The sequence below is a fragment of the Epinephelus lanceolatus genome, chromosome 2 (genome assembly GCF_041903045.1).
Source record: "Epinephelus lanceolatus isolate andai-2023 chromosome 2, ASM4190304v1, whole genome shotgun sequence".
Taxonomy (NCBI): Eukaryota; Metazoa; Chordata; class Actinopteri; order Perciformes; family Serranidae; genus Epinephelus; species Epinephelus lanceolatus.
In genome coordinates, this window is record NC_135735.1 from 8,125,839 (window position 1) to 8,153,427 (window position 27,589).

The window sequence follows — 27,589 nt, forward strand, 5'->3', positions numbered from 1 at the left end:
TGCCTCACAGTATCGCAGTCTTGTCACTCAAAGCACACCTGGCTTTAATTATGTATAACTGTAAGCCTTTATGGTGGCACGGTTGTGCAGTGGTTAGCATTGTCCCCTCACAGCAAGAGGGTTCCTCTTATTGACTTATTGAGCTGTTTGAACACCAGGGTGGGGGAGCCCATCTTTGCAGAGTTTGCATCTTCTCCTTGTGTCAGTGTGGGCTTGCCCTTGGTACTTCGACTTCCTCCCATGATTCAAAGACATATTGGCGAGGTTAATTTGTGACTCTAAATTGGCCATAGGTGTGAATGGTTGTCTGTCTCTATGTGTCAGCCCTGTGATAGTCTGGCGGCCTGTCGAGGGTGTACTCCGCCTCTTGCCCAGTGTCAGCTGGGATAGGCTTTAGCCCCCCTGTGACCCCTAACAGTATTAGTGGGTACAGAAAATGAATTCAAGCCTCAACAACATTTCAATGGGTGAGTTATATTAAAATTTACCCCCTGTACGGTTGTCAAGAAGCTATTGAGACCAAAACTGTTTTTGTACCAGGCTGTAAACACTATATTTCTGCCGTTTAGCTGGGTATTGTAACAAGGGTTTCTATGGGATTTGATTCACTTTTGGAGTCAGCCTCAAGTGGCCATTAGATGAACTGCAGGTTTTGGCGCTTCTGCATTGGCTTCCGGGTTGCAGCTTGGTTCATATACATGTGCTTACCAAGGTGAGCTATTTGTATGTGGTCCCCTATTACACCAATTCATCAAGATTTGTCTCACTTTTTGGATTTTTAGTTTACCATAAAGGGCATGCAAGACAAACAAAGTTTTCTTTACCAATTTAGCTAACACAGAATAAGTATTGGCATACGCATGATGGGTAAAGTTTTCCTTAAAGCAGATTCATAACATTTAACGCTGCCACTAGGGGCAAGAGTCAGAGATGGGCTCTGTGTATCCAAAGCCTCATTTCATCCACATAGCTTTGTTAGCCTAATGAAAATACAGAGACATACAGTATATAATGCTGTGACCTTTTTCATTCATAAAAGTGTGAGCTTGGTTAGCTAATGTTACGCAGTCCTTCAGAAAGTATCGCTTCATGTTGCTCCTGTTTTCATTACAAACCCGTGCTTAAATTCTTACACTCTTTTCCTGGAGTCAGTTTCACAGCAATCTTTACCATTTTACCAGTGCAATGAATGTATCAGTTTCATGTCTGGTGCTCTGAGTAGTCAGAAGTCACCACAGGCCACTTCTCTTTGAAACATCACCGACATAAGCTCTGTAAATCTGTCATGCATTGTCACATTATGTCACGTTTATTTCATGTGATGAAAACCAGCTATTTTACAAACCTGTCTGCAAGCAAACACACTCTTCTGTGAAGTCCTTGTGATGTTGATCGGGCTGACAGTTACTCCTTTAAAACAAAACCAGGCGTCTTTATGCCTCCAAGCTCTCAGTGTAATGTTGTGTCCCCAGTGTCGAGCTGACAGTTGAATGATATGTTTCTGTTTGGAGCATCTGTTGTCACTACAGCCAAACATTTAATAGCACTCCGCTAACACAACTTAGGACCTGTCACAGCTAACACACTTACCGTGGTTACTATTCAGAAATGTTGTGTGTCCCAGATAACACTCCATAAAAATTTGTTCCCCTCCAGTACTTCTTGTGACCTATGGGTACACATTAGCCTCAGCTACACATGTAGACTTATTGTGCACCATAATCGTAAATCCTGCTAACATAGTAATATTAGCATTAAGCTCAAATGACAGCTGAGGCTCACAATATGAGTCAGGTGTGACAAGAGAATACCATGGTCTATGAACTCACTTTGGCATGTCATTTGGGTTTACAGTGCACAAATACATATCCCTGGCAATTTGGAGTGTATGCTTTAACATTACCACCAGGTGTAAATGCACTATATGACATTTTATGACCACAGGCAAGTACCAGCATTAAAAGACTGCAGTGAGATAAGTATTTAAGAGGTATTCAGTGAAGTGTGCTTCACTGTGAGCCTCCTAAGTAAAGCACCGAGCTCCGTGGACATTACTTTGCTTCCAGCACAGAAGATCACCTCTCTTAGAGATGAAAGATGTGTGTTCACATTCATTTTTATAGCAGATTAGCATAAAATAAGCACCTCGTAGTATAAAATGTTATTTATTTTAATAGAATTTCCATCTGCCCATCCCTTTTTAAACAAGTATTTTAAGAGTTAATGAACACATTATCTTCAGAGCAGACCTTGACTGTGAAATTAATTAGACAACATAAAATCCTTATGAGGCATAAAACTCCATTTTACGCATAAATATTGGGTATTGCTCAGCCTAAAGCTGGAAAATGGGTTACTTAAGGCAACAAATTAATAATGTCAGCGTTTTCAAGATGCACCGGTGACAATATATGTCGGGACTTGGACAGAGTGCTCACACTTATTGAGCTGCCAAATGGGTAAACAAATGAACTTTGTTACACTTGATGATAAATTGTTTATCTGATGATTTTTCAAGGGTGCTCTTATTCACTCTGACAAGCTGTAACACTCTTGGTTTAGCCCAATCAAAAACTTGGATATTTTAATCTGCTCTTTAGATTGTAATATGTTCAAAACTCGCAGCCATTAAAAGCATTACTATTGTGCCATATAGCATAATGTACAAGGAAAGAATAAAATACAGAAAAAATATGTATAGCTGAACATGTTAATACATTTAATGACAAACCTCTTTTGTTGGCAGAAAGGAGCACATACTGTAGGACTGGCTTATTTTTCTTTTATTCAGTGTGTTAACATGCACACTTCTAATTTGACCACGGGGATACTGCAGTTGTTTTATCTGACAGACGGTAAAAACATCCAATCGACAAAATTGCTTGTTTGTGACATGTAACAGCGATACAGGCTACTGATTTATTTTTTTGGACATGTTTTTTTCCAGGCAGCAGTGCCGAAGTGTGTGGAGAAAACATCAAACACAATTTAATGATGTTCGAGTCCTCTGCTCACTGACACGCAAAGGGTGGTGAGGTACACTGACTCATCTGTGTCTAATCTGCCAACTGACTCTTAATACTGAGATTTCACTTTCAGAGAATTGGACTCCCAAAATGTTTTTTAAAACATGACATTTTCTGATAATGTTACAACTCTCTCTCTCTTAACATTATAACCTTGCTCTGAAAACTACTGCTGCAGCCTTGTAATACTGTTATTTTCCTTTTTCAGATCATCACGTTTAAAAGTTTATCTTCGTAATTCCATGACTTCTTTCTTGAAAGTACATCTTTATCCTCTCAAAATACAACTATATTTTCTGTCTTTTTTCTTCTATTTATCTAAAAATACCACAAACACTCATGTCTTTCTTGTCAATTGCTTGTGATGGGGCAATATGGAACAAAGAAAATGCTTTCAAGTTAGCATTTCAAGCAACAGAACTTGGGTCCTAATAATGGGTTTTTGTGCTTTGTACATCCATCAAAGCAAACGACAGCAACAAGATCCTAACAAGATCTTTCTTTTATTTTGTGCTGATAGAAAGATTATACCTGTAGACTAATCTCCACATCCTTCTTAAATGTTACCCATCTATCATGTAAACTTTTATTTATGGAAATCCATCCATGTGCTTCATTCAAACTGTTACCTCAATTTTGTTACACACAGTAATCGGGTGGTTGAGTGCATGTTAACATACTGATTTGAGTATTGCCAATACAAATTTACAGAAATTTGAATATTTTAAATTGAACATTTGCTTTTAAAGATTCAGTCCCTGAAGTAAAAAAACAAACAAAAAAGTCGAGGGTATAGTGTCAAGATGCGTTTGCTGCTGTGCAATTTCTATCGCTCATAAACTGAGTACATATTTGAAGCAAAGATAGTATGCATCCCGACTGCAGTTTGTAAGCTTACATGGCCTCCATTCGAGGTTCACATGATTTTCATGTTGAATTGTATGGGTGCCTCGGTCGGACTGGCCTCCTCTTGTTCCTCTTTACGTGGCACATATTCAACCTCTATACTCGACTTAGTATTGTCTTTCCCTCGACTCCAGAGGAATAATATTACAAGACAGAAGAGGACAACTCCGAGGAAAGAGATAAATCCCATGGTGGTTGCAATGATAAGTGTCTTTACATCAAATGGAAATGGAACTGTGGCCCGAGTGACATTAGCACCTTCATCGCTGGGCTGGTTGGAAATGAAGGCAAATGTCTTGTTTGGTTGGTGGGGCCAATTGGGGGAGTAGCTATGCACAAAAAGGTGAGCAGCTTTGGTGTCATTGCCCGCTGCATTGCTTGCAATGCACAAGTAAGTGCCGTTGTCTTGGATTTGGGCGTAACGCACCTCCAGTGTGCCATCATGAGACACAGAAAGTCTTGACCCAGCAGTTTTGGTCGTGATGTATTCCTTCTTGGGGGATAGCCACATTATCACAGGGGCCGGATCACCCTCAGCATGGCAAGCGAAATGAACCGTAGTTCCTTCATCTACATGGCTTTCTTGAACCTTATAATCCGTGATCTTTGATTTCTGGCAGATGAAATAGTCAGAAGGAAGGATGTCTGGGAAGTCCTTGAACTCTTTTCCTTGAACTACCTCAGGCGAAGCACACATGGGCTGTTGTCTGTTAAAGTTGAGCCTCCACCTCCGACGGAAGACCCACAGCAAGCGGCAGTCGCAGGCCAATGGGTTGTCATATAAAGCCAGAGTCTCCAGGTTCCCCACTGAGTGAAAGACAGACTCCTCCAGGGTGTTCAAGCTATTGCTGGATACATTGAGGACACGGAGGTGGTTGAGTCCTCGGAAAGAGTAGGGCTCAATGGCAGTTAATCTCCCACCAGCCAAATGAAAAGCCTGGAGCTTCTGTAGATTGAACAGTTGGTTCCCTTCCACTGTATGAATAGGATTAAAAGACAGATTCAAAAACCGCAGATATCTTAGGTGACTGATGGCTTGGTAGGGGATGACAGTAAGATTACAGTTTGTGACGGACAATGATGTGAGGTTGAGTCCAAATAAGCATTTTGGCGTCATGGTATCCAGGGCAGGCATTTGAGAAATCTCCAGCACTCTGAGCCGATACAGCCTCTTAAAGGAGTAATCCCTTATGACAGTGACATTGAGATAGCGTAATCGAAGTGACAACAGGTTATGCAGATGGCTAAGGGCATCAGTGGGCACTGAGGCCAGATTGCATCCCTCAATGTTGAGGCTTTCAAGGTTGCTGAGGCCATGAAATGATCGGGGTGAGATGAATACTAGGTCATTGTCGCCAACCTCCAGAGCCCTCAGGTTGTACAGCTCCTGGAACATGTAGTCAAGCAGAATGACAATTTTGTTCTCACTAATATCCAGCTGGGTGAGATTGGTCAGGCCTGTGAACACCCCCAGCTGAATGAGCTTCAGCTGGTTGTTGCGCAAACCTAGAGTTCGAAGATTCATAAGGTTGCCAAAAGCCCCAGGCTCGATGGATGAAATTGTGTTTTCGTTGAGTTGCAACTCCTCCAGCTGAGGGTAATTAATGAACTCCTCAGGCCCAAGAGTTTTCAGACGGTTCTTGCTTAGGTCTAGCAGCCTTGTTTCAGTAGGTATGCCCTCGGGAAGAGCTGCAAGTCTCCGTCGATGGCACACAACTGAACGCTCCTGACCGTTGCAGTCGCATCGGGAGGGGCAACCGGTGGTGGAGCCAGAGAGGACGGTGCCCAGCATGAGGATCAGGATGGGCTGCCAGCATGCCACCAAGTAGCTGTGCCCTCCTGCCTCCCCAGACACCATCCTACTGCTTACCTGTGTAGACAAGGAAAAAGAGGAGTTGGTAAAGAAGATAGAAAAAGAAAAGTTTTGAAAATTATAGCTAAAGCCCTGTTTGTAGGGGACTAGTAAAACCAGGGGACCTCAGGTGATTTAGACATCACAACACATCTTTAGACATCACATCTGTGTTTTATGGGCCGCATTCGCACAGGAAAAGTGACATCTGTATTTTACCCATTCTTGAGAATTGGGACAAATCATGTCCCACCAAGAAAACCCCAAAATTATAACTAACCAACACACTAATTTCATTTCTGGGGTGAAATGTTACTTTTAAAGGAATTGTATGCAAGAAAGGTTTTGACCAGTTTTAATTTTTTTAAGTTCTGAACTTGCTCTGTGCCAGAAATCACCCTTGCCCCAGGCAAGAATTCACAACTTCAATTAAAAAATCAGTTAAAGGCCTTTAAAATTTAAAACTAACAGTACACATTGACAACATTAGTGTAAAAAAATCTGCTATAGCCATCTTTGCTTTAAAGGAGCTATATGTAAGAAATCTAAAGCAAATAGTCGTAAAATCATCCTAATATGTCACAGAGACTAAGGAATAATGTTCATATAACATACTGATCTCACTGACAACAATAGTACGGCCAGAATATTTGCATCTAAAAAAATTTTTTGCGGTCTGCAAATCATGTTTATGTTTTGAATTTGTGTTTTGGCCTGTTGCGCCACCCACCGCCGTCTACCAGTCACGCAGTCAGTAGAGTCTCAGCATCAATTACAGTTACGACTGAGCTACAGCAGCACGGCAAGCAGCATTAGCAGTGTCCCAGCATGAGCAGCCGGCTTCTCCTCAGCTGTATCCCGGCAGCAGCGTTAGCAGCAGAGAAGCCGGACTTGCTCGAACGGTCTGCTGGAAAACCGAAGATCAAGGACGCAGCGACGCAGCCCTGCCACGGCAGCCGCCCGTGGGCAAACAAATCAGTCTCCAGCGTGCCGCTGTCCAGCAACCTCAAATCTGTAGGGGAGGGGGGGTCAGACAAGACTCGGGGCAGTATTTTGAATTTGAGTGCAGTAACCCTTTTGGCCACATTCTTACATACAGCGCCTTTAAATTTTTTTAAACGTTTTTGTGAAAATGTTGCCCCTTTAAGGATGTGTCCCAGTTTTTTGTCAACTCCAATCAGATTTCTATGAAAAACATAATCTTATTGGGCATAAAACGTGGAAGCTATATCCCAAGGACTCCTGTCCCACTCCCTGGTTTCCAGAAAGGCAGGAATGCTGCTCAGGTGCTGGTAAGCTTTCTATTTTTTGATAAATCCATTGAATAGTAATTGCTCTCAGGTGTGTCTCAACCATAACATGTCAATGCCATAGCCCTCCTAAATTGAAACTAAATAAGAATTCTTATTATGGTTTAAAATAAAATGCCCATTCAGCTCCCTAAGACTACAAATCAGTCAGATCTTACTACCTTAGATTAAAAATCGAAACCACAAGTAAGTAAGGTTATATCCCAGTTCTCAAGAATGAGTGATTTACTGACATTATCCCCTGGACATGATGCACACAGTCATTTACAACTCCACTCCACTTCACACAACACAAACACTACAGTGCACCGCCAGTGGTGATGTACAATGTTAACCGCCTTTTTCTTTTACATGTTAGTGAAACAAACAGAGCCAATCCTGCCACACATTATCTTATGTCATTTATCACAGATTTTGCTTTTCTGGGTTCGAGCTTTCTCTTTCAGTGAACGGGTCTCCATTCTGTGCAGTGACATGAGCCTTCTGCGCCCAAAATGCTGTCAAAACATTCATTCATATTTGCCAACACAGCCTCCACAATTCTCAACCTGGAAAGAGGCAGAAAAGAAGCGCAGAGAAATCAGACCACCTAAAAACGTCATAAAATCACAGAGATGCCAATTCGCAAAGGACTAATATTTACAAAGGCCTTTTTTTTTTGGCAAATTGTGGTAGTCAAATTGCAATGAAATTTTTTTGTGACAATTCACGGAAATGGCAGATTTGCACAGGATTACAAAAAGTTGCTAGAGGTCCCCAGGTATTACTAGTCCCGTGTGAATAGGCCTCATGTCATTAGTTTTTAAGAGAAAGAAAATACACCAAATCAGGATTCCATTCAGCCGGATATCATGTTTTGAGATGAATGAATGCTTGAATAACTATCACGTGTCATAATTCCAACTGACGACATAAAATGAAACAGCTTTCAGGAAGCAAAAGCTCTGTCTTTTGACTAATAAGGTTTTCATTTTCAGACAGATCCAGCTGGATATGGCTGTCAAAATGTATAAGAATAACAATAACACATTTTATTTTCAGTGTTTAGTAATTGTTTCCTTAAAATACTTTCCTTAGATATCATAAAAAGATCTGAAATATCCTAGAAATGCTTTCATGTTTCATAACATACCAAAACAGTTTAATGAACTATTGTTTTGCAATTCACAATTTCCATGACAATACACCATTTTCTAAAACTAATGAGTCCTCCCAAGTCTCAAGCCCATTTTGGCTCCTTTCTTAACAGTATGAGCTGAATACATTTCTTACATCATGAAACCCTTTGAAAAACCTATTTTCAGAACTTTTGCAAAGTCAGTGGAAATCACAATTGCGCTTTTATCTGCACACCTTTACAAAGATATAAGCCCCCTTCCCTCTTTCCTTGCATAAAATTCCATTATTGTGACTTTCCTCACAAGTAATGAAATCAGCCAATCAATAGAAGGGCTTGGTCACACAGTATAACCACCCTGCTGCGCTTTTGACTTCTGAGCATGCTGAAAAACAATTACTGCCAATATCAGTGACACGTTGCCTTCGCTAGCACAAATGGTTTTTAATTAGCAGCCAAAAAATTCCATGGTATATCTTCAAATGGCTCCCTGAAATATTTGCAAACTTAACACATCCCATGCCACTGCTGAGCTGTTGACCTTGCAGTGATATAAAACAGAGATTGTGGCCAAGCGGTGATAAATGGAAAGAGGGAGATTGTCAGAGGACTTTAAACCCCTATTTGATTTTGACTCAGGGGAACTTTAACTTGCTAAAACCTTCAAGCTCTACTTCTCACATCAATCATGCGATTTAAGTCGCAGCTATGTCTGTGGGACACACTCTTAAAAGAGCCTCATGCAAAGTAAGAGAAATTACACTGTGATTTGTTTTTCTTTTGGCATTTTATCTGAGCCGAAAAGAATCTGAAAAATTAAGCCAAACATTAGAGTAATGTGATAGCCAAGTATTAAACATCGATCAGCCAAAACATCAGACCACTGACGGGTGAAGTGAATAACATTGATCATCTCGTTACAGTGCAGTTTTCTGCTGGGAAACCTTGGATTTTAAGATTTATGTGGATGCCACCTGACATACAACACCCACCCAAACACTGTTAAAGTCCAAGTAACCCCTATTGTGGCAACAGCAGTCCCCCATGGCAGTGCCCCCCACCAGCAAGACAATGCACCATGCCACACTGCAAAAAACTGCTCAGGAATGGCCAGAGGAATGTGACGAAGAGCCCAAGATGTCAACCTAGCCTCCAGTTTCCCTAGATCCAAATCCGATTGAGCATCTGCGGGAGGTGCCAGTACCCCATAGGTCCATAAGTCCAGTCCACAGTGGGGCCTCTACCCTGTCAAGGCACGGACACAGGACCTCTAGTGGTGTCCTGTGGTGTCTGGCACCAGGGTGTTGGCAATGGATCTGTTGAGTCCTGTGGGTTGTGAGGTGGGGTTCTGCCACCTCCCATGGATGCTCGACAGTATTGGGATCTGGGGAATTTGGAGCTCAGGTTGATACCTTGAGCTCTTTATCACATTCCTTGGGCCATTACGGAGTAGTTTTTGCAGTGTGGCATGGCCCATTAGGGAGTGCTGTTGCCGTGAGGAGGGGTGTTTGGGTGGGTGCTGCACGATAAGAGGCATCCACATGAATGCCAGGACCCGAGGTTTCCAAGCTGAGCATCGCATTGTAACAAGATTATCAATCTTGTTCACTCCATCTGTCAGTAGTTTTAATGTTGTGGCTGAGTGGTATAGATTGCTTTACATTAGGGAAATTAAATGTTTGAATTTATTTAACATAAATCAGTGATGTGAAGAAATGTTTCTTTTATTTTTCAAATAGGAAATTCCATTATGGGAATATAATACAGTCTACGTCCGAATATTCATCATGTTGTCATACGTGGGAGCTGAATAGGCACTGTGTGTTCTGTCTGTAGCTCATTCACCAGAGGAGTGTTTTTGTAAGAGCGCTTCAAATGGTTGGTGTAGTGCTTTTTAGAACCTCTCTGCCTGTCTACCACGCTGTCATGGTGTTAAAAAAATATTAAGCTTGATAGTGAAGATTAGACTCATTCTGCTTTTATTGCACCAACACAAATTAAACATCACTCTCACTGAATTAAAGTCATGGGACTGAAGCAGCCTGGATTGTGGTCTGAGTAGCTGCAATGGAACAGTAATTGCAGCTTCCGTTTTCGCTTCCTCCAGAACTGTTAATTTCTGCTGCACATGTCAGACACATCGGGCATCAGTCCAGTGTGTATAGAGCATTGTGAAAAGCAGACTGTCAGAATGAAAGCTTAAGTGTCGATCAGTGGCGCCTTTGTGACCCTCCCACTCTGTTCCATCTTCCACTAATTACGTGAAAACTACAAATGGATAGCATGTAGCCTCATCCAGTGGGATGGTGAAATGTTTTCTAAAACAGACAAGCACACGTTTTACTTTGATCCTCTGTGACAGATGCTAAACCTTCGAGTAAAATGAAACCCTACTAAGATAGTCAATGGAGAAAACGGCTGACATGTTCATCTGTTTGACACAGAATGAGATTTTTGTCTTGTCAAGTCAGGCATATGAATGAAGATGAGGCTCACTGATGTCCTTGCTAATCGAAAACAAGCAAATGCAAATGCAGTGGTGATTTTCTTACCAGAGTATCATGCATGATTTATGATTCAGAGTGTAGTAAGGGCAGGGGTACTATCTGTGTAGTCTGGCCTTACAGCTCAGATCTGCTCGCTGTATGACCATTTTGTTTTGACCTTGAGCTTAAAATAAAGAGACTCTGGCAAATAACCTCTCATTTACTGTCTTTACATACACTGCTTTTACTCTTTACATGTTCAGAGCAGGGTTTAAAGTCGTCTTTCCAAGGAAAAAAAAAATTGAATTTTAGTCCTTGATCCATCACTCCACATATTTTCTGTCCCCACCCTGATTCTTACTATTTCTCTTTTTGATGGTATTGTGCAGGGGAGGAATATGACTGGGCAAGCCTTTTCTCTCCTGCCCCTCTGTGACTGCTTGCATTTTCTCTGCGGACCTCTCACCCTGTCATAGTCCTCTTTCAAAAGCATGTCTCGGCTTACCATTAGTCTCTTGTTGCCTTGAATCTCGGCATCTCTTCTCTTGTGGTGCCATGTGGTTTGATACAGGGCAAACTGAAGAGAGGTGTGCACTGCTAATGGGTCACTGAGTTTCTGCAAGGAGCATGCAGACAAATGAGCTTTACGCATCGGTGCATGAATGCCCTTGGGTTGTTTTTAGTTATTGTTAAGTACGGTTGTTGTGCAGCATAATGTTTGAAGGACTGTTGGGATATTTACATTAAAAAGGCAACTGGGCCGTTTAATGATAAAGATTATTAAACCTTTAAAATATACAGGAGACAAAAAAAAACATAAGTAGGCCATGAAAAATGCCTTCAACTCTGAAACACATCATAGGTGCAAATACAAAGCTCTGACATTAGTTGCAAACCAATTAGCATTATTTTTCAGTTGCCTGTACTCTGTATTTGTCTATTATTTCCCTGTTGGATAGTTTCAACTTGTGACCGCTGTCATGAATCATCAGTGCTGCTTGAGTTCTGAGAGTGTTTCCCTTGATAGAGTAAATAATTCAGCTTTCAGTTTGGGCACAGATGATTTGTCTTTTTTCTTTTCATAGCTGACAAATGCTGAAAATCAATCATATGACCAAGTCTTGTTTCAGCGATTGTAAATGTGATTAAATTACATCAGAGTTAAAGTCCTTTTTCATAAAGGTCCTACGTTTCCTTGTCACAACCCTGTACACGTGAGCATTGAATTTTTGGGAAAGAAGCTGTGATGTCTTTGTGGACAAAGTTATCAGTTTATAGGAGGGCTGTCTTGAGTACCAGTTCTGGGGCTTTGAAGTTTAGTTTTGGAGTGGTAGATGAGAGGACATTATTTAAGAAAGTTCAGTCATTGTATCTACAATAGTGCGACAGTTAGCCACTTGGCCAAGCTGGTTGTAGATATGTGATATGCCATTGTCCTTTGGCATCATTGGTATATCTGGCACTCCACTTTTTAAGGGTCATCTTTGTAGATTTTTGAAACTATTCCAGATGCTTGTGAGTCTGTAAGCTGTTCACAGGTGGTCAAACTGTCGGAGTCACAAAACTAGGTCTGTTACTAAGTTAAAATGTCCTTGTCTGAGAATATTTAAGAATTATTGTTAATGTATAATCAGTTATGTTGCATTACTGTTCCTTACTTATTGGGCTATTTGGGATTTTTGGGGTTGTGGTAGAAAAACGATGCATTCAAATAATATTGTTATGTTTTAAGTGTTGTCTTTTTTCTGGTTTAATGGCCTTGACGCACCAAGCCGACGGCTGGCCGTGCGTCAATGTTGGGGGTCCATGTCATTGGTCCGACAGCCCATTGGTTCGACATCCCATTAGTCTGACTGTCCGCAGTGCTGAACGGCTCGCGGCGGGCATATGGTGTGCCGCGACCGGCTCTGGGTCAGCTGGGAAAGGCTTGAGGCGGAGCAGGCTCACGGCTTATGTGTTTGTCACTTTCTTTTTCATTTTAACCCACACCATGATCTTTTCCTGACCCTAACCAAGTGGTTTTTGTGCTTAAACCTAACCAGACCTTAACCACAGGGCATCATGATGATTTTGGAACGGACTTCGGAACAATGGGTTTAATATGGTCGGACCAATGGGCTGTCGGACCAATGGGCAGTTCCCAATGTCGGGCCGTCTGTGAGTGTCAGTAACCCTAGGTTTTGTGGTGTATCCTGCACCTCTGGCGCTGTCAGACTTTGTCGGCTATATTTGAGCGGCATCAGCATGTTAAATTGGTGTTCGATCAGGCAGAGCACGCAGTGAGTGAAACCACTTTGTTTAGCAGTTTAGCTCAGTGCACACGAAGAGAAATGGAAGTGAGAAAAGGAAACAAATGGCTAATGTCAAGAGTGCGAAACAGACCTGTTTTATTAGGTTAGATTATTTATTAGTCTTTGAGCTATTGAGCAGACATGGATCATAATTGTTTGTGATATTGTTCACTAGCACATGATAAATTTTTGTTCTGTAAACATCCAGTTGTTTTGGTAATGTGCTAATTGGCTAACTTGCATCTTAAATCTGCTGTGTCGGTCTTCCAATTTCCCTTTTTGAATGATGAATAAACTACTGCCGCCTGCTGCTATGGAGAATTGTCTCCTCTCAGGCAGGTTCAGAACATATGCTAGTTGGCTGTTGGCTGTAGTATTTCTGGTGTGTTCAAGTGCAACTTTTTGATCGAGACAGGCAACGTGAGGCGACACAATAGTCCACCTCCATTGCCACTTGTTTTTTGTTGTCAGTTTAGCTGTTCTATTATTTGGCTTTACCTACGTGGCCATTTTAACCACATTACTGATAATTATTCATCAAAACTCTTACTAAAATATTTTGTGAAAGCACCAATAGGCAACCCTACAATATAGTGGCAATCAATATCAAAGTCAATATCAAGGTGTTTGGTAAATTTACTATCATATTTGATTTTCTCCGTATCGCCCAGCCCTAGTTTACAGTATGTATTAAAATTACAATCTTCTTAAGACAGTCAAACATATGCAATCCATAATTTATCTTGTACATCTTGGATATGTCTCAGTCAGTGATGCTTTTCTGAATTTCCCCCCGGGGATCAATTTCTTCTCAATTAAGTCTTATCTTATGTTTTATTTCTGTTAATGACAGCTGCTGATAAATGATTGCAATCTCTGGACGACTTCTAGCTTCAGTTTTCTTCATTACAGTCATGAGCAGTGTGCTCATTAGCATCTCTCTTAAACATAGCTTGATGTTGAGTGGCAAACATTTCTCCAACAACTTTCATTATGCCGTGACTGTTTAGAGAAAAGCAAGGATGAAACGGAAAAGGGAGCTACAAAGTAACAAGTAAATATGTATAGGATTTAAGAGATGGAGATTGCTTTCACTGGTGTGTTTGTGTTCGGCTGACAAACTTTAAAGCAAACATTTAAAAGTCAAATAGCAAACAAACAAGAAAACATTTTGGGCTGCAGAGAAGTGACAATGTTTGTGGGAGATCACAGTGGACAAGTCTCTAGAGTCTCACTCTTTTATGAGACTGCACTGCAATATTTAATATCTAAACAGCAAACATTTTCTGTGTTTTTAGTGCCGACTGCACAAAAGGTTTCATCATATATCGTTTAATTTACTTTGTAAATTAAAATTAGTTGTTTAAATCTATTCTTGAATTCATCGCATTATAATTGGCACGAAGATATTTAAATTAAAGCTAAATCTCTAGTGTGCGCAGATCTAGGCATGCAACTGCTTAACATGCCAACAGTAATGCTACAACAGATATGCAATGACCTGCAATAATGATTATATTACATTTAATACTTGCAGGGTAAACCTGGACACTTAAGAACTGTATTGCCTGCTAATCTACATCCTCTAGAGGATTGAGCAGTCAGATATAAGGAATCCCATGAAAACAAACTCTCCATGGAAGCCTAAGATAAAGCTAACAACCCCTGTAAACCTAAAAAGACACTGCATGGCCTGATGCTCCACCATGCCAGGATCAAATGCTTAGAGAAAGACAAAATGGTTCAGTGCATGCATGGGAACTACTCCTGTTGAGATGCAGAAACACACCTGCATGGGGTCAGCAAACTCCCGATCTTTCTTTTCTTGACAGCAGTATCCTCTAGCTCGCTGGGCTCTCAGCCACAAAGGCATACACATTTTGCCTCAGAAGTTACTGCACACAACATACCCACACCCATACTTATCATGGAAGGAGATGGTGTCAAGAGAGATTAGAGGAGTCCGGATAATTATAGTGATCACTGTGGAGGACACGGAAATGCACAGAAGCCTCTTTTTGAAGGACTGGTTCATGCAGAAATGAAAATGTTAGACGGTATTTAATTGCCTGCGTCAGTTTGTATGTCTTCATAACGGACAATGAATTCCCATGCTGTGGTTCTCTGAAAGCCTACTTCAAAACAAACCTACTAAAAAAGCCTCATGCCCCATAATCCAGCATAATAAGTGTTCAGAAGCCAAACAATTGCACTGAATCCAAAAGATTTACACCAGTATTCAAAGCATTTTTTCATTAAAACTAGTTTCCTGCAGTGTTTTTGCATAATGATTTTTCGGGCTGTTTGAGAAGCAGTTCACGGACGCTTAAGAGGTGGGGAGGTGTGCGCCTGCAGAGCTCTGTGTGACTGTGGAAACAATTATGACCACAGAATCATAATATTGTATGTAACGTTGTGTTGGCACAAAAGAATGTAGGGAGAGGAGCTGAGGATTTACAATGATTTACCTCAAAATCTTTTTGCATTCTCCAAACAATTGCACGGACATAAAAACATGAGAATTAACCAGACAGTTAGTGCTGGTTTTGGAGAATCGTAAGGTGATCTAGAGCAGAGGTCCGCGAGTAGATAAACAAACCAAACATAAAGTCTAAAGGGTGTTTATCCAACAATTTCAGGCACATACTGAACCTTTGGCATTCATGCTGGGTAGCTTTCAGTTTGACAGCTGACGCTGTAGATTAATGGTCTTGAGGATGCCAGCGGACATGGAGTAGTTGATCATAGAAGCCTGTTCACCACCTCAACATTACTGTGGTTAATGGAACTGAAAAGAACAGTCTCCATTAGGCTGTCTATTTGACTCTGCCTGGTTCAAAGTACCTCTACTGCACTCTGACCAACACAGCATTCATCCAGTTGTCACGAGTCATGGCTGGTATGTTGTGAAAGGTGGTCAAGCAGGTTGGCTGCTTTTATTGTAATGTAATACTTATTTAATCCAAGATGTCAGTATTAAAGTGCACTCAGAAGACCTCCACCAGGCGACTGCATCCTGGCTGCAGCATGGCTGCTGAAGCTAAGCCTGGCCACTCCAGACAACGCTTGTGGTGCAACTACGATGGAAATTGTCCCTCCTGATTTATTCATGTTGTATGGTGGAGGTTGTATGGAATTAATCTGCAGATGCTCGGTTCCGAGACCAAGCTTTTATGGATGGGGCTTGGGCAATATATCAATATTATATTGATAGTGTGATATGAGATTAGATATAATCTTAGATTTCTAATATATTAATAGTGTTGTCTTTTCCTGGTTTTAAAGGCAGCATTACAGTAAACTTTCATTCATTTTCTGAACTTATCAGACTGTTCTAGCTGGTCTATTGTTTGTCTACTTTATTATATCCACATTACTAATGTTCTCTGTAAAAGCACCAATTGTCAACCCCACAATATTGTCGCAATATCTATATTGAGGTACTTGGTCAAAGATATCATGATATTTGATTTCCTCGATATTGCCAAGCCCTGTCAGTTTTTTGACCACAACAAAAGTTAAGAATGTGGCCTGCTCAGACTAGTTAAGCCTTGTTGTTTCTAACTGAGCCAATTTGATAATGCATTTTGTGCTTAGCTTTTACTGCGTCATCTCATTGAGGACTTGTCATCCCTACTGGCTGGTTAAGAGAAGTGAGGAGTCAGCAGTCAGTGGCATGTAAAACAGTCATTAAACATGTCTTTCAACAAATTTGAATTGCTGTAACCTTGAGAAGTCCTTGAGAATAAAATCATAAATAAACACACAAAATATTAGGCTGATTGTTCCAGTAGTTTGTGAAATTAGCTGTGGACAGACAGATGCACAAACACAACGCGCAAACACAACCAAATGTATGATCCCCTTCAAGCTAACACCCAGCAGAGATAAGAAAAACCCAAACTATTTGTGCCATCACGTGAAAGGCTGTTTTTCATTTATAACTACACATAAAAGGGGGTATTTTCTCTGTGTGGTATTTCTCGCACAATAAAGCAATAACTAAAGCGAGCTTTTAACAGTGAGTGCTGCAACCCATTTCACTGCTCACCTTGCTGCATACGTGGTTTTGGAAATGAATTGTTCATGCTCTGCTCCTGTCAGGGCATACCCCCTCAGGTTAAGATTACAGACTGTGTATGCACCTCCAACAGGATGGGTGCTATGTTCAAAGGCACCCCAAGGGTGCTGGCCAATAGCAAGTCTGTAAGAATTGCATCTTTCTGACATGTTCATCCTCTACACTACTGATCTGGAAATAACCAGCTTGGAGATCAGAAGGTGTCTGTCATCTCCTGTGTAGTCAGCGGACGAGACTAATCATCTTTGATCCTCCATCTTTGTCAGTGCATCTAAAATAATTATATGGATCCTTTTTAATATGTCGCACAGTCACCTTATCATGACCTGATGAGCGGCAGTTCATCATTGGCTGCAATAACACTTCTCATGATAAGTGCCCAGGTCAACTCGCTCCAGTATTTTAAATTATCAGGTGTTTTTCACAGAAGACATTTTGACATATCACAGTAGGAAAAGCACATGGTTTAAAATAATGATGGCTGAAATCCATTTAGGTGCTTTGGTTTTAGGATCCTACTATTTTGCATCCATTGTTTATGAGATTAGTAACAACAGCTTTTCCTATGACAACAAATCAAAAAGTCTGCTGTGAAAAAGACCCCTTATTATTCCCTAGAATAATACAACATGAGATAAAAGAAGTGATGTGGCTCACCGCAGAAACAAGCATAAAGAGACACCCAGTACCACAGTGCTAGACAAAAACCCTAAAACACTGCAAAAAAACAAGACCAAAAAAAAAATTCACATCACTCCAGCAACAAGAAAGGCAACACAAGACTTGGTAGTCTTTGTTGCATTGCTCACAGGTGCAGCAAAGACAACTTCGGTTCCACATGCCACAACAAAAGTAAAACTTGTCACAGTTCTTCCCCAGTACATCATATGTGCGTCATCGTGGTGTGATGTGTTTTTAGTTTTTATGGACGTGCCTTTATGCTCTGATTGGTCCGCACCTCACGCTGTGTGCATTCTCAAAGTTTAGAAATTGTCAGTGTGCCACAATCACACATAAACAGGTCACAGGACCCTCTGCCATGAATGCAGACAAAGACTCATAATCCATAAATTTTAAAATGTCTAATCCTTACGATCTTTGTCTTTTGAGAACAATCAATAAAGTATGTTAGCATGGAAACGAGCAACTGGAGCGCTATCAAAACCTTTTGTTTCAAGAGAAAAAAAATCATTAAAAACAATCTCACTCAGCAAACAAAGTTGGTGTTTGGAGTTGAGGGCTCGAGGCATGTAAAAAACAAACAAAGGGGAAATCCTAAGCACTCCGAGTTGAGCTGACACCTACGTATCACGCCCTGAAGACGACTCCTGCTGAAACGTGGGTGTCAGCCTTGCTTGAATAAAAGCTTTTTACTACACGCAGAACTCTGACTGCATCTGAGTTCTCTGTCTTTATTGTTCGTTGAATGTATGTCAATGTAACAATAAGCATCTGTCTTGACAGAGATCATTTTTAGAGCTGTTGACCCGGAGTTTTAGGTGACTTGTTTCTGCCGATCTAAAAATAATGATCACAACATCACTCGTAGGGAAATGGCTCATCCTGACTGGCTGAGGATTGACCTATGTTCATCAGAAAACTCCAGCTGTGTTCATAGATGTGTTGTTACAATGTGTAACCATTATTATTGGATTTCAGTGGTTGGATTATGTTAAATATTAAATATAGGTTCATCATGAGATTAAGATCACTTATTTTGTATTTGGTAATTGAAAATATGCTTGATTAAACTTAAATGATATTCCTTAAAAGGGTCAGATCAGGATGGGGCTGATATTGAGAGTCAGGATTTGCATGACTCCACTCGAGGGGTGGATTTAGAAGCATAGGGATCTATTTATGATTAAAGGTTCAGTCAGTTTGTAGGATTTAGGGGGATATATTGGCAGAAATGGAATATGAAATAATAAGTATGTTTTCTTTAGTGTACAATCAGCTGAAAATAAGAATTTTTGTGTTTTGTAACCTTAGAATGAGGTGTTTATATCTACGTAGGGAGCGGGTCCTCATTTAAGAAGTCCGCCATGTTGCACCGCTCTTGCTCTTGCTCTTGCTCTAGATAGAGGCGAGAAACTGCTTTAATCAGTTTGTTTTGGAGAGGAAGAGACCTCTGCAGATAATTTGGCTCCTGGTGAAAACCTCCTGAACTTCTGTATTTCAACTTATTAGAGAAAATAGCTGAGCCCACTCAAAGGTGCTGGGCTAGTGGCCCATCTGTGATGAGCTAAACAGCATTAGGAGAAACTCTGTTTTTTCTGTGGTGAGAAAGAGACCTTTGAAAGTAGTTTGGCTGCCGTAAAAACCTCCTGAGCAATGAACACTGAAGGAATCCTAACTGGGACTTAATGCTCGACGCATGGGAGAAGTTTTAGCTGGTTGCAATCTCCAATTCTCACCCCTGAATGCCACTACACACTGCTCCTTTAAGGTGTATCAACAAAACAGACCATAAACCAAAAATTCAAAGTTTTGTGAGATTGGACTTCCATAATGCCCTATTATTTTATGTTTCAAATTTGAAGCTGCATTAAAGTAATTTTGAGCCAGAGATCCAAAAAGTAGACTTAAAAATAAACCCATAGCCTTTAAGTACTGTGACGTTTTTGTGACTAATGCGTTGGACTCTGCACTTATATTCTTCAGGGCGGTTTGCTCGGCCTTGTGAGAAATGTTCCAGTTATCACTGTTACTTGAGCCCTTTTGTGTGGTCTTTTAAGTCCTGATAAAAATCTCTCTTTAGGTTCCTCGACGTTCGACCGTCTTTACCAGGCACTCGACTCTACACAAGATACTGGCTCCTACTCTACTATTTCACACTGGGCAGGTAGTGTACAATCAGTGTGTGGGAGCTTTTGAGCGAGAAGCTTTTGAGCTGGGAGCAGCTGCCCACGGTTTTATATGGGGGGTCGGTGAGAGCCAGAGGGACTCAACCAGACGGGCTGGTGAACCAAAACAATTAACTGGAAGAGCCTGAAACCTGCGCAGAGCTGCAGACTGGGCTGTTCATTCTCTGAGATCAGCAGTACTAATAACCCGTTTACAGTCATTTGATTTAGTGTTAATATGGAAAATATTGCTTAATGGAGTTTTAATTTGCCAACCAAAGACGTTTTTATTCGACATTATGTTACATTATTTATTATATCAAGATCTAATTAAAGACGCTGAGATATTTTCATCCTGTTGGACTCATCAACAAGATCAGTCAGATTCACGATGAGGGATGTTAAAGCAGCTAAATGATCCTGATCCCTCATTAAAATGGAGGAAAAACAGGGCCTCGAATGAACCTCGCAGTATTTTTAACCTGTTATCCACTATTACCATGCAGATCTATTTCTTGGTTCAACTAAGTCTAACAGTAATACTACAAAAGAGGCTCCTTTCTTCATTAACACCCATCCGTCCTGAAAGTCAAGTAGGATAAGCTGGAAATTACACAAACCTTTATCCCCGACTCATCATCAGGGAATATAAGATGTTTTGGACTGGAATTGAAAAGAAAGGGCTAAATGCCACGCTAAAGGCAATTTTACCTCAGACAAGCCTCTTACGGCGCCTCGTGAAGAGCACAATAGGAGATTTTGAGAGATTTTCGCACCAAATCACTCAGGCAATAATCACCGGCCACGTTACACATATGAAGTTAGAGTGCCTCTGCTTTATTTGGTGATGCAAAGAAACTTAGACAATTGATCCGAGTTGTGTGCTCGGATTGCTTTCTTTGAGTTCTTTGTCTTGGTGTCTTTTGCATCAGCCTTGGTGTTGTTAGAGAAATGTGTTATAAAGATTTCCAGAGACTTAATTACTTACTGCCCCGGTCCTTACAGTTTTGAGAATGCAGACATGCAGAGCAATAATCCATCATGTCCTTTCTTTCAAGTGAAAGAAACCAGACCACCGGTGTCAGTTATATTATAAATACCCGCCAGACAAAAGGACGGGATGACAGATGAACGGGAAGAGACAGTCCTTCCAAGATTTCCACTGTGATGTATCACATTGTAGGCTCTGCTATCCAAGAGCTTGAATCCAGTCAGGAGCACGAGCATGAGGCAACCTCAGTCCTCCATCCTACCAGCCCCTGACTGTCTCATATTTAGCATAAAGCTGTTATTATTAAATTTAAATGAGGAAGGCTGCTGCAGAGCCGCAGGACTGTGACCTTCTGAATACATTTGTAGAACGCAAATTTGAGTATCCTGTGACAGATCTGCCTCCGTCTGTCACTTCGCCATCCAGCCGACACTGTATAAACACGTGGTCTTTCTTCACCACAATCACGCTCACCATTTCCTCCTCAAGGTGGCTGATGTTACCCATAATGTGGCAGCATCTGGATTCCAGATGGATCTTGTTTCAAGAGAATGCTTTAATAGTAACATCCTAGATGTTTTGTGGCCACTTCATACATTGCTCCTTTCTGGGGCATTGCAAATGAACTGTTATGTGCAGGAGTGCCCTAATTTTAGCTGTAAATAAAATGGGCTATAATTAGAAGCCAAAATCTTACATGGGAAAAATCAACCATAACAGAGCCCACAAAAGCCTCTGATGGAGGTTGCGTTAATCATTCTGTATCAATCACAATGTTTACACGCACAAAATAATGTGGTTTTGGCCCTTATTCCATAAAAGACAATATTCCTACTAATCTGTTTACATGGCAAATGAAAATGAATATTCCACTGATATTACCATTTACATGCAGCCCTGTATACTCAGATTAATGTGCCCTTACGTCATCTATCATGGCAATGTGGAAATGTGAAACGTCTTTGCATCAAACCTGGATTTTTTAAAGTTTTCTACCGCTGGCAGACATGTTAGATTGTGCAAACACAGCCTTCCTTGCTCAGTTCCTTCAGCCACCTTCTTGAAAAGGTTGGCATTGTGACATTTGTGCAGATCCAAAAGCTTCTTTCATTTAAAAGTTGCTGTGTTTCTTCCTCCGACCAGAAATGTGGGCTTTTCTTTTGGGCATGCAGCTCTACAATCTATTTGTGACAATGCACAGAGCTGACCATAAACACACAAGAGGCCATGTGTTGCAAACTGCGGTAAAAACCCCTATTTAGAGGCATAGTCTGAATCTGATACATGTCCAAAGAACGCTGTTGAAACCTGTAATATACCGGCATATCCCATGTTTCAATTAAAAAATGCCAAATTTAGAAAACGTCCTAATTTGGAATATCTAATATATGCTGTTTACATGACCTTCGTCAAATTCAGAATATTTGTCATATCTGGAATAATAGTGGAATATTAGCGTGCTTGTAAACATAGCCATTGTTACTCACATATAGCCTACTGTATGTAGTTAACTCTGCTTTCATTTGAACATCCTTATTTATGCCTCCCACAGATATTGCTGACTGTAACTTCCTCCAACATGTGATTTGTCAGTTTGACTATTATTCCATTTGAACTGGGAAGGAAACTTAAATCCATCTGTAAACACATTACTGTGGCTTTGATGATCCCCATTTGATCCTACTGTGAGAAAATTGGCTATTGTTCAGTGTTATGTAGACCGCTACGACACAGAATATTAAGCATATGACAGCGATGAACAAAGGCCTTTGAGAAAAAACAAACATGAACAGCAGCACTGCTTTGATTGTGCCTACCTGTTGTGTTTTGTTTGGATTGGAAGATAGGCTCGATAGTTTTTATTGCATGTGTGCACATTTTCTAAATAATTTTGCTAGTATTAATAATTATATTAATAGGGCTAGTAAAATGATTGCACAAATTTTTGCCTGTAATAAATAATATATGAGCTCCCGCAGAGAACCTGTTAAGCTTTATTTTCCTGAGATGTCTGAGTGAAGTGAGTTCATACTCCTGTGTGCTTATTATTTTTCAAGTATACACCATTTCTAAGCAGCCTATAGGTAAAAACCTCTCTGGATCCTACAGACCCCACAAGGTTTCTTTGTTTCAGTGTTTGTTTGTAGATGATTCAAATATATTATGGACTGCTGTTGGCCACTGAGCATTCTTGGAGGACAGTGGAAGTTATATGCCTCATACAAGTAAACAATAAGCATTTGAACTAAGACCACCCCAAAGTGTCTTGTCATTCATAAGCAGCTGTCGTGTAAATTGAAAATGAGTAAACACACGATAGGTTAGTTTCTTAACAGGTTCTCAGGGATCACATGGATCATCTATAAATGCTCAAAATAGTTAGTACCATGCAGAACGATTTCACACTGTGCTCTGTTGTGGAAAACATTAAAAACAGCTTTCTCTGTTGATGAAATTGCATGTGAAAGGATTCACTCATAGCGATGACCCCACAGAGAATGATGAACTCTGCAGTTCCCCTCCGTGTGTTGTAGTGACTCTTCGCTCACTGTTTTGGTTTAGTCTCATCAGCCTGGTTTCCAGCCTCAGCAGGCAGCTGTTTTCAGTAAAAATAGCTCTGATAGACCCACTGAACACTACCTGCCCAGCACCACATGGCATAGAGGCAAAGTTTGTGACTACAGAAAGACATTCAGGACTTGAAGAGCAAAGCCGAGCTAAAAAGAGTGAATGTTTATCAGGAGGATAATCTCCATATGTAGATATCTGCATATATATGCAGAATCTGTCGGCAGTGGGACAGGGTTTTGGTACTGAATGCATTCTGGTTTCTGTTTGTAGTCAATTATTGGTCAACGTAGTGTTGCTTAATCATGTTTGAGCAGGCTTATGTTGCATGCAGGTAGACAGTAGAGGTGGGGATAAAGAAGGACACAGCATATTATTGCGATATTTATTATATTTATCGCAATATTGTATCGATACATGGATGCCGAGTATTGATATTTTTATTATGTAAATTGTTAACATTGCAAATACAAATTAAACTGTTGGTAGCCTATTAGAACAATACAGTCAATTTTGTAGACTACTAGATGCATGTTGCAATAAAAATGATTGAAGTGAGATGAACAAACTTTTTTTAATAGATAAAAACACATGTTGACCAATTTTTTCCTTAATTTGCAGTTTACAAAAGGTAATTAATTGCAGTATATCGCGATAAATGTTATCACAGTACTCGAAATAATTTTGTATCATTGTCTAAGTATCATGATAATATATCGAGGGACCTCTGGTGATTCCCACCCTTGGCAAACAGTCTCTGTGAAGACTGACAGAAGCGGACAAACTGGCTGAAAATCAGTTCAGTGGAAATTCAGTTGAACCCATCGGCTATTGTCTGTAGACAACTTGGCTTTTTATTAGCTTTTAAAAATGTATCTGCTTTTATATGCAGATATCTGTTTGTAGAGATTAGTGCACAGTCAGTTCCAACTCCATTCTCAGGTCCATGGTTCCCAAGGTCATGGCCAACCTGGAAAAGTCATGGAATTTCACAATCTTCCATTGATAACCTTCCATGTAATGTGACATAACGCCAAATTTATTTTCTGTAGCTGTTGACGTAACATTGTTCTAATATGTGTCGATGTGTGACAACATTTTTCTTAATTATCAGATACGTTTCTTTAATTTCATCCCATGTTCCCTCTCGCTTTTCATGTGTGCCGGCAAACTGAAACTATGTTTCAATAGTTTGAATCTGACATGTTCAAAAAAAAAACTGTCAAATGGGGCAAAACCTTTTTTTATTTTATGGAAAAGTTTTGAAATTTGTTCCATGAAAATTTGTGGGAACCCTGTGGATCTCAAGTTGCCGGACTGTAAATAAAGACATGAAGGAGGAAGGCCTGGATATCCGTTGGCTACCGGAACCCCCAGAAATATTGCCTGTGGCCCTCAGAAGCTAAATCATCATCAGACCGATAGTCGATGGGTTCTGAGATTGTTGGGAGGATGAAAACACAACTCCAATTCTTATGTTGCTCCGTATCTGCTGAATGTGTAAACATGTAGCATTTGCAAATTTGTCACCTCTTTATATGGTCATAATATGTCAGAGTTGTGTTTGCTTATTTAGATCACCATTAGCCGCTGTAACTTTGTGCTTGTGGACAAGAAAGGGAAGGACAGAAAAATCATTTGATGCAGGTTAAGTGTTGTGGTAATGCAAAAATACTTTGATACAGTGTATATTTGCATTATTTTACCAAATCAATGTTGATTAAATTGCGATGCATAATAATACTAAGTGGGGTACTTACAGATATGCCAATGAGACAAAGTGATACCGACAGCATGTATACTGTTGAGAAGCAGTATGCTCAGTAACAGTGAGTTTGTTTTAACCACTTATTCCTTCACCAGATGTAATCAGAAATTCCAGTCATAAAAATGCCTCGCTCATTTCAGTCCGTTGGAATTGATTTGAGTGCTCTGGAGCGGCAGACGTGCACACACAGTGACACGCATTAATAACTACCGGAGGAGGAAAAAAAAAAAAGATTCCAATCAGGTGTCATAACCTGATTACAGGGCCTCAATTAAGAGCTGCGTCTGGCTCATAAAGCCTTGACGTGAAGAGCAGACCCTTCACTCAGAGACTGTCAGGGGTCTGTGGCTTGCAGGGGTTGTTACTGCACTGTTAAAAACAGAGTCCCCTCATTGATGTCTGCCTGCTGGAGCGTTGCAGCCATGATTATAAAGATGCAAATGTAACAGGCAATAGAAATTAAACAAGGGGAGATCGTTTATTTGGCCTGCATAAATAATCATAGGGCATCATTCCCCCTCACCTACCCTCCTCATCACTACCACTGCCACCCATCCATCTAACCTGTGGCAAATCAAGCACCTGCATAGGATCTCTCAGACCCACTGGAAACAGCCAAGAGCAAAAAGGCTCCTGAGAATGAATAAGTGTGAGTTGAGATGAGTTTACTGGCATTTGAAGGAACATGAATGTTAATGAGGGCAGATTAGGAAGCAGTGACAACCACCCTGGCAAAAACACTCAGGGAGAAACACAAAACAGGCACTCTGCTGCTCAGCCTCACACCTTCAGCTGTGATATAAAGAGGCAGGACATAGGTACATTCATCCATACACACACACAATATTTACTAATAACTGCATTTAAAAGATACACCATGAAAAATACCCAAGCTTTTTCCTGTAACATTCAGATGATGCATGCACACGTACTGTACACTGTATGTGTGTGATCCCTACACAGTACAACCCCAGATTGCATAGCACACAGCAAAATGAAACCCATCTGGATGACAAAGCACAAATAAGATCTGGAGCCCTCCTCAGTGAATAATGCTCCCTCTCTCCGTCCCTTCCATTTGCCTACGATACACAATTTTATTCCTGACATTAATTTGCTCCCTGGCGATCCCCTGGCCCCACCACTGCACCATAATAAATCTGATCCAATGCCTCAGCGCTCAAAGCCCACCATAGAGACAGAGTACTTACCAGGACTGTCATGCAGAGAATTCTAATTCAGGCAGCTCCATGTTGCCAAGGAAATTCAAAATGCCTCCGAAAGCATGGAGACAGGGATGCAGGATTCAAGACAGGCTAGATTCAAATGGGAAAGAGGGATATATGCAGCGACGAGAATCCCTTGTCTGAGGGGCATTTGAGAAATGCCTTCGTCCTCTCCAGATGCGCTAAATCCGGCAGCACTGATAGGCTGACATGTAAACACACAGGCGGCTCTGCTGGCTCACACGCGCTCACATACATGCTGCACCTAGCAGAGACAGAGAGGGACGAGGGAGGGGCAGCTGATGAGAGAGGTGGAAGGAGGAGCTGCAGTGTACTGGGAGAATGAGAGGCACAGAGCACAGGCAGAAAGGGGAGTTGAAAGAAATGGAGAGAAATGTTCCCTGATTGCACTGGCAGCGTCCTCCTCTGCTTCTTTGTTTACCTGCACTTTTCCTATTTATGGAGAGATTGGAATGATGTGGTTAACAGGAATACAGGCTGCTGTTTGAGAGAGGGAAAACAATTAGAATGGTGTGTCTGTGTGTGTGTGGTGACAGAAGAAAGGAGGTTAGGGAGGGAGAACGTGCAAATAAAGCAGGGGAATGAAGACGAGCAAAAAAAAAAAAAAAAAGTGATGAGGGGTTATGAAGGGGAGGAGGGAGTGATGAAACTACAGGGATACAGAGCTAATGAAATTTCTGCAGTATGCAAACCTCAAGCAACTCAAGACTGTGGTGGAGAGGGCTGGTTGAGTACTTTGTGTTTTAAACATTTCTTTGCCAGAGTTGAGGATTAACGCCACCCATAGTGCAACGTGAGGTAATCATCGCACAAACTCACCTTTGCTGTGAGGAGCAGGGGCCCGGGGTGAGAAGCAGAGGCTTAACGGTGCTAATGGGTATACGGGGCTGGCACACACATGCTGGCAATGCCAAGGAAGCTCCACAGTCAGGGAGTGTTTATAGGAGATTAGGGGGCTGAGGATTTAGTGGAGTGGTGGTGGACATGAAGGGCTCCTGGCCACAGAATGAACTGTGTGACAAATGTTGTAAAGGCTTAGAAAAAGACATCACTATTTCATTTTATACATTTCACTATTTTATTTTTAAATCAAAGAGGCT

The 27,589-nt window shown here is 40.9% G+C and overlaps 1 protein-coding gene across 1 annotated transcript; it reads right to left on the minus strand.

Annotated features, from left to right (window-relative positions):
* Positions 1 to 1,285: 1,285 nt before the first annotated feature.
* lingo1b (leucine rich repeat and Ig domain containing 1b) lies at positions 1,286 to 26,753 on the minus strand. Its single transcript, XM_033624546.2, has 2 exons — positions 26,454 to 26,753; positions 1,286 to 5,802 (listed from the first exon to the last, which is right to left on the minus strand). Exons 1-2 carry the CDS (start codon positions 26,463 to 26,465, stop codon positions 3,943 to 3,945), a joined length of 1,872 nt encoding a protein of 623 aa, XP_033480437.1. The 5' UTR covers positions 26,466 to 26,753; the 3' UTR covers positions 1,286 to 3,942.
* Positions 26,754 to 27,589: the final 836 nt, after the last annotated feature.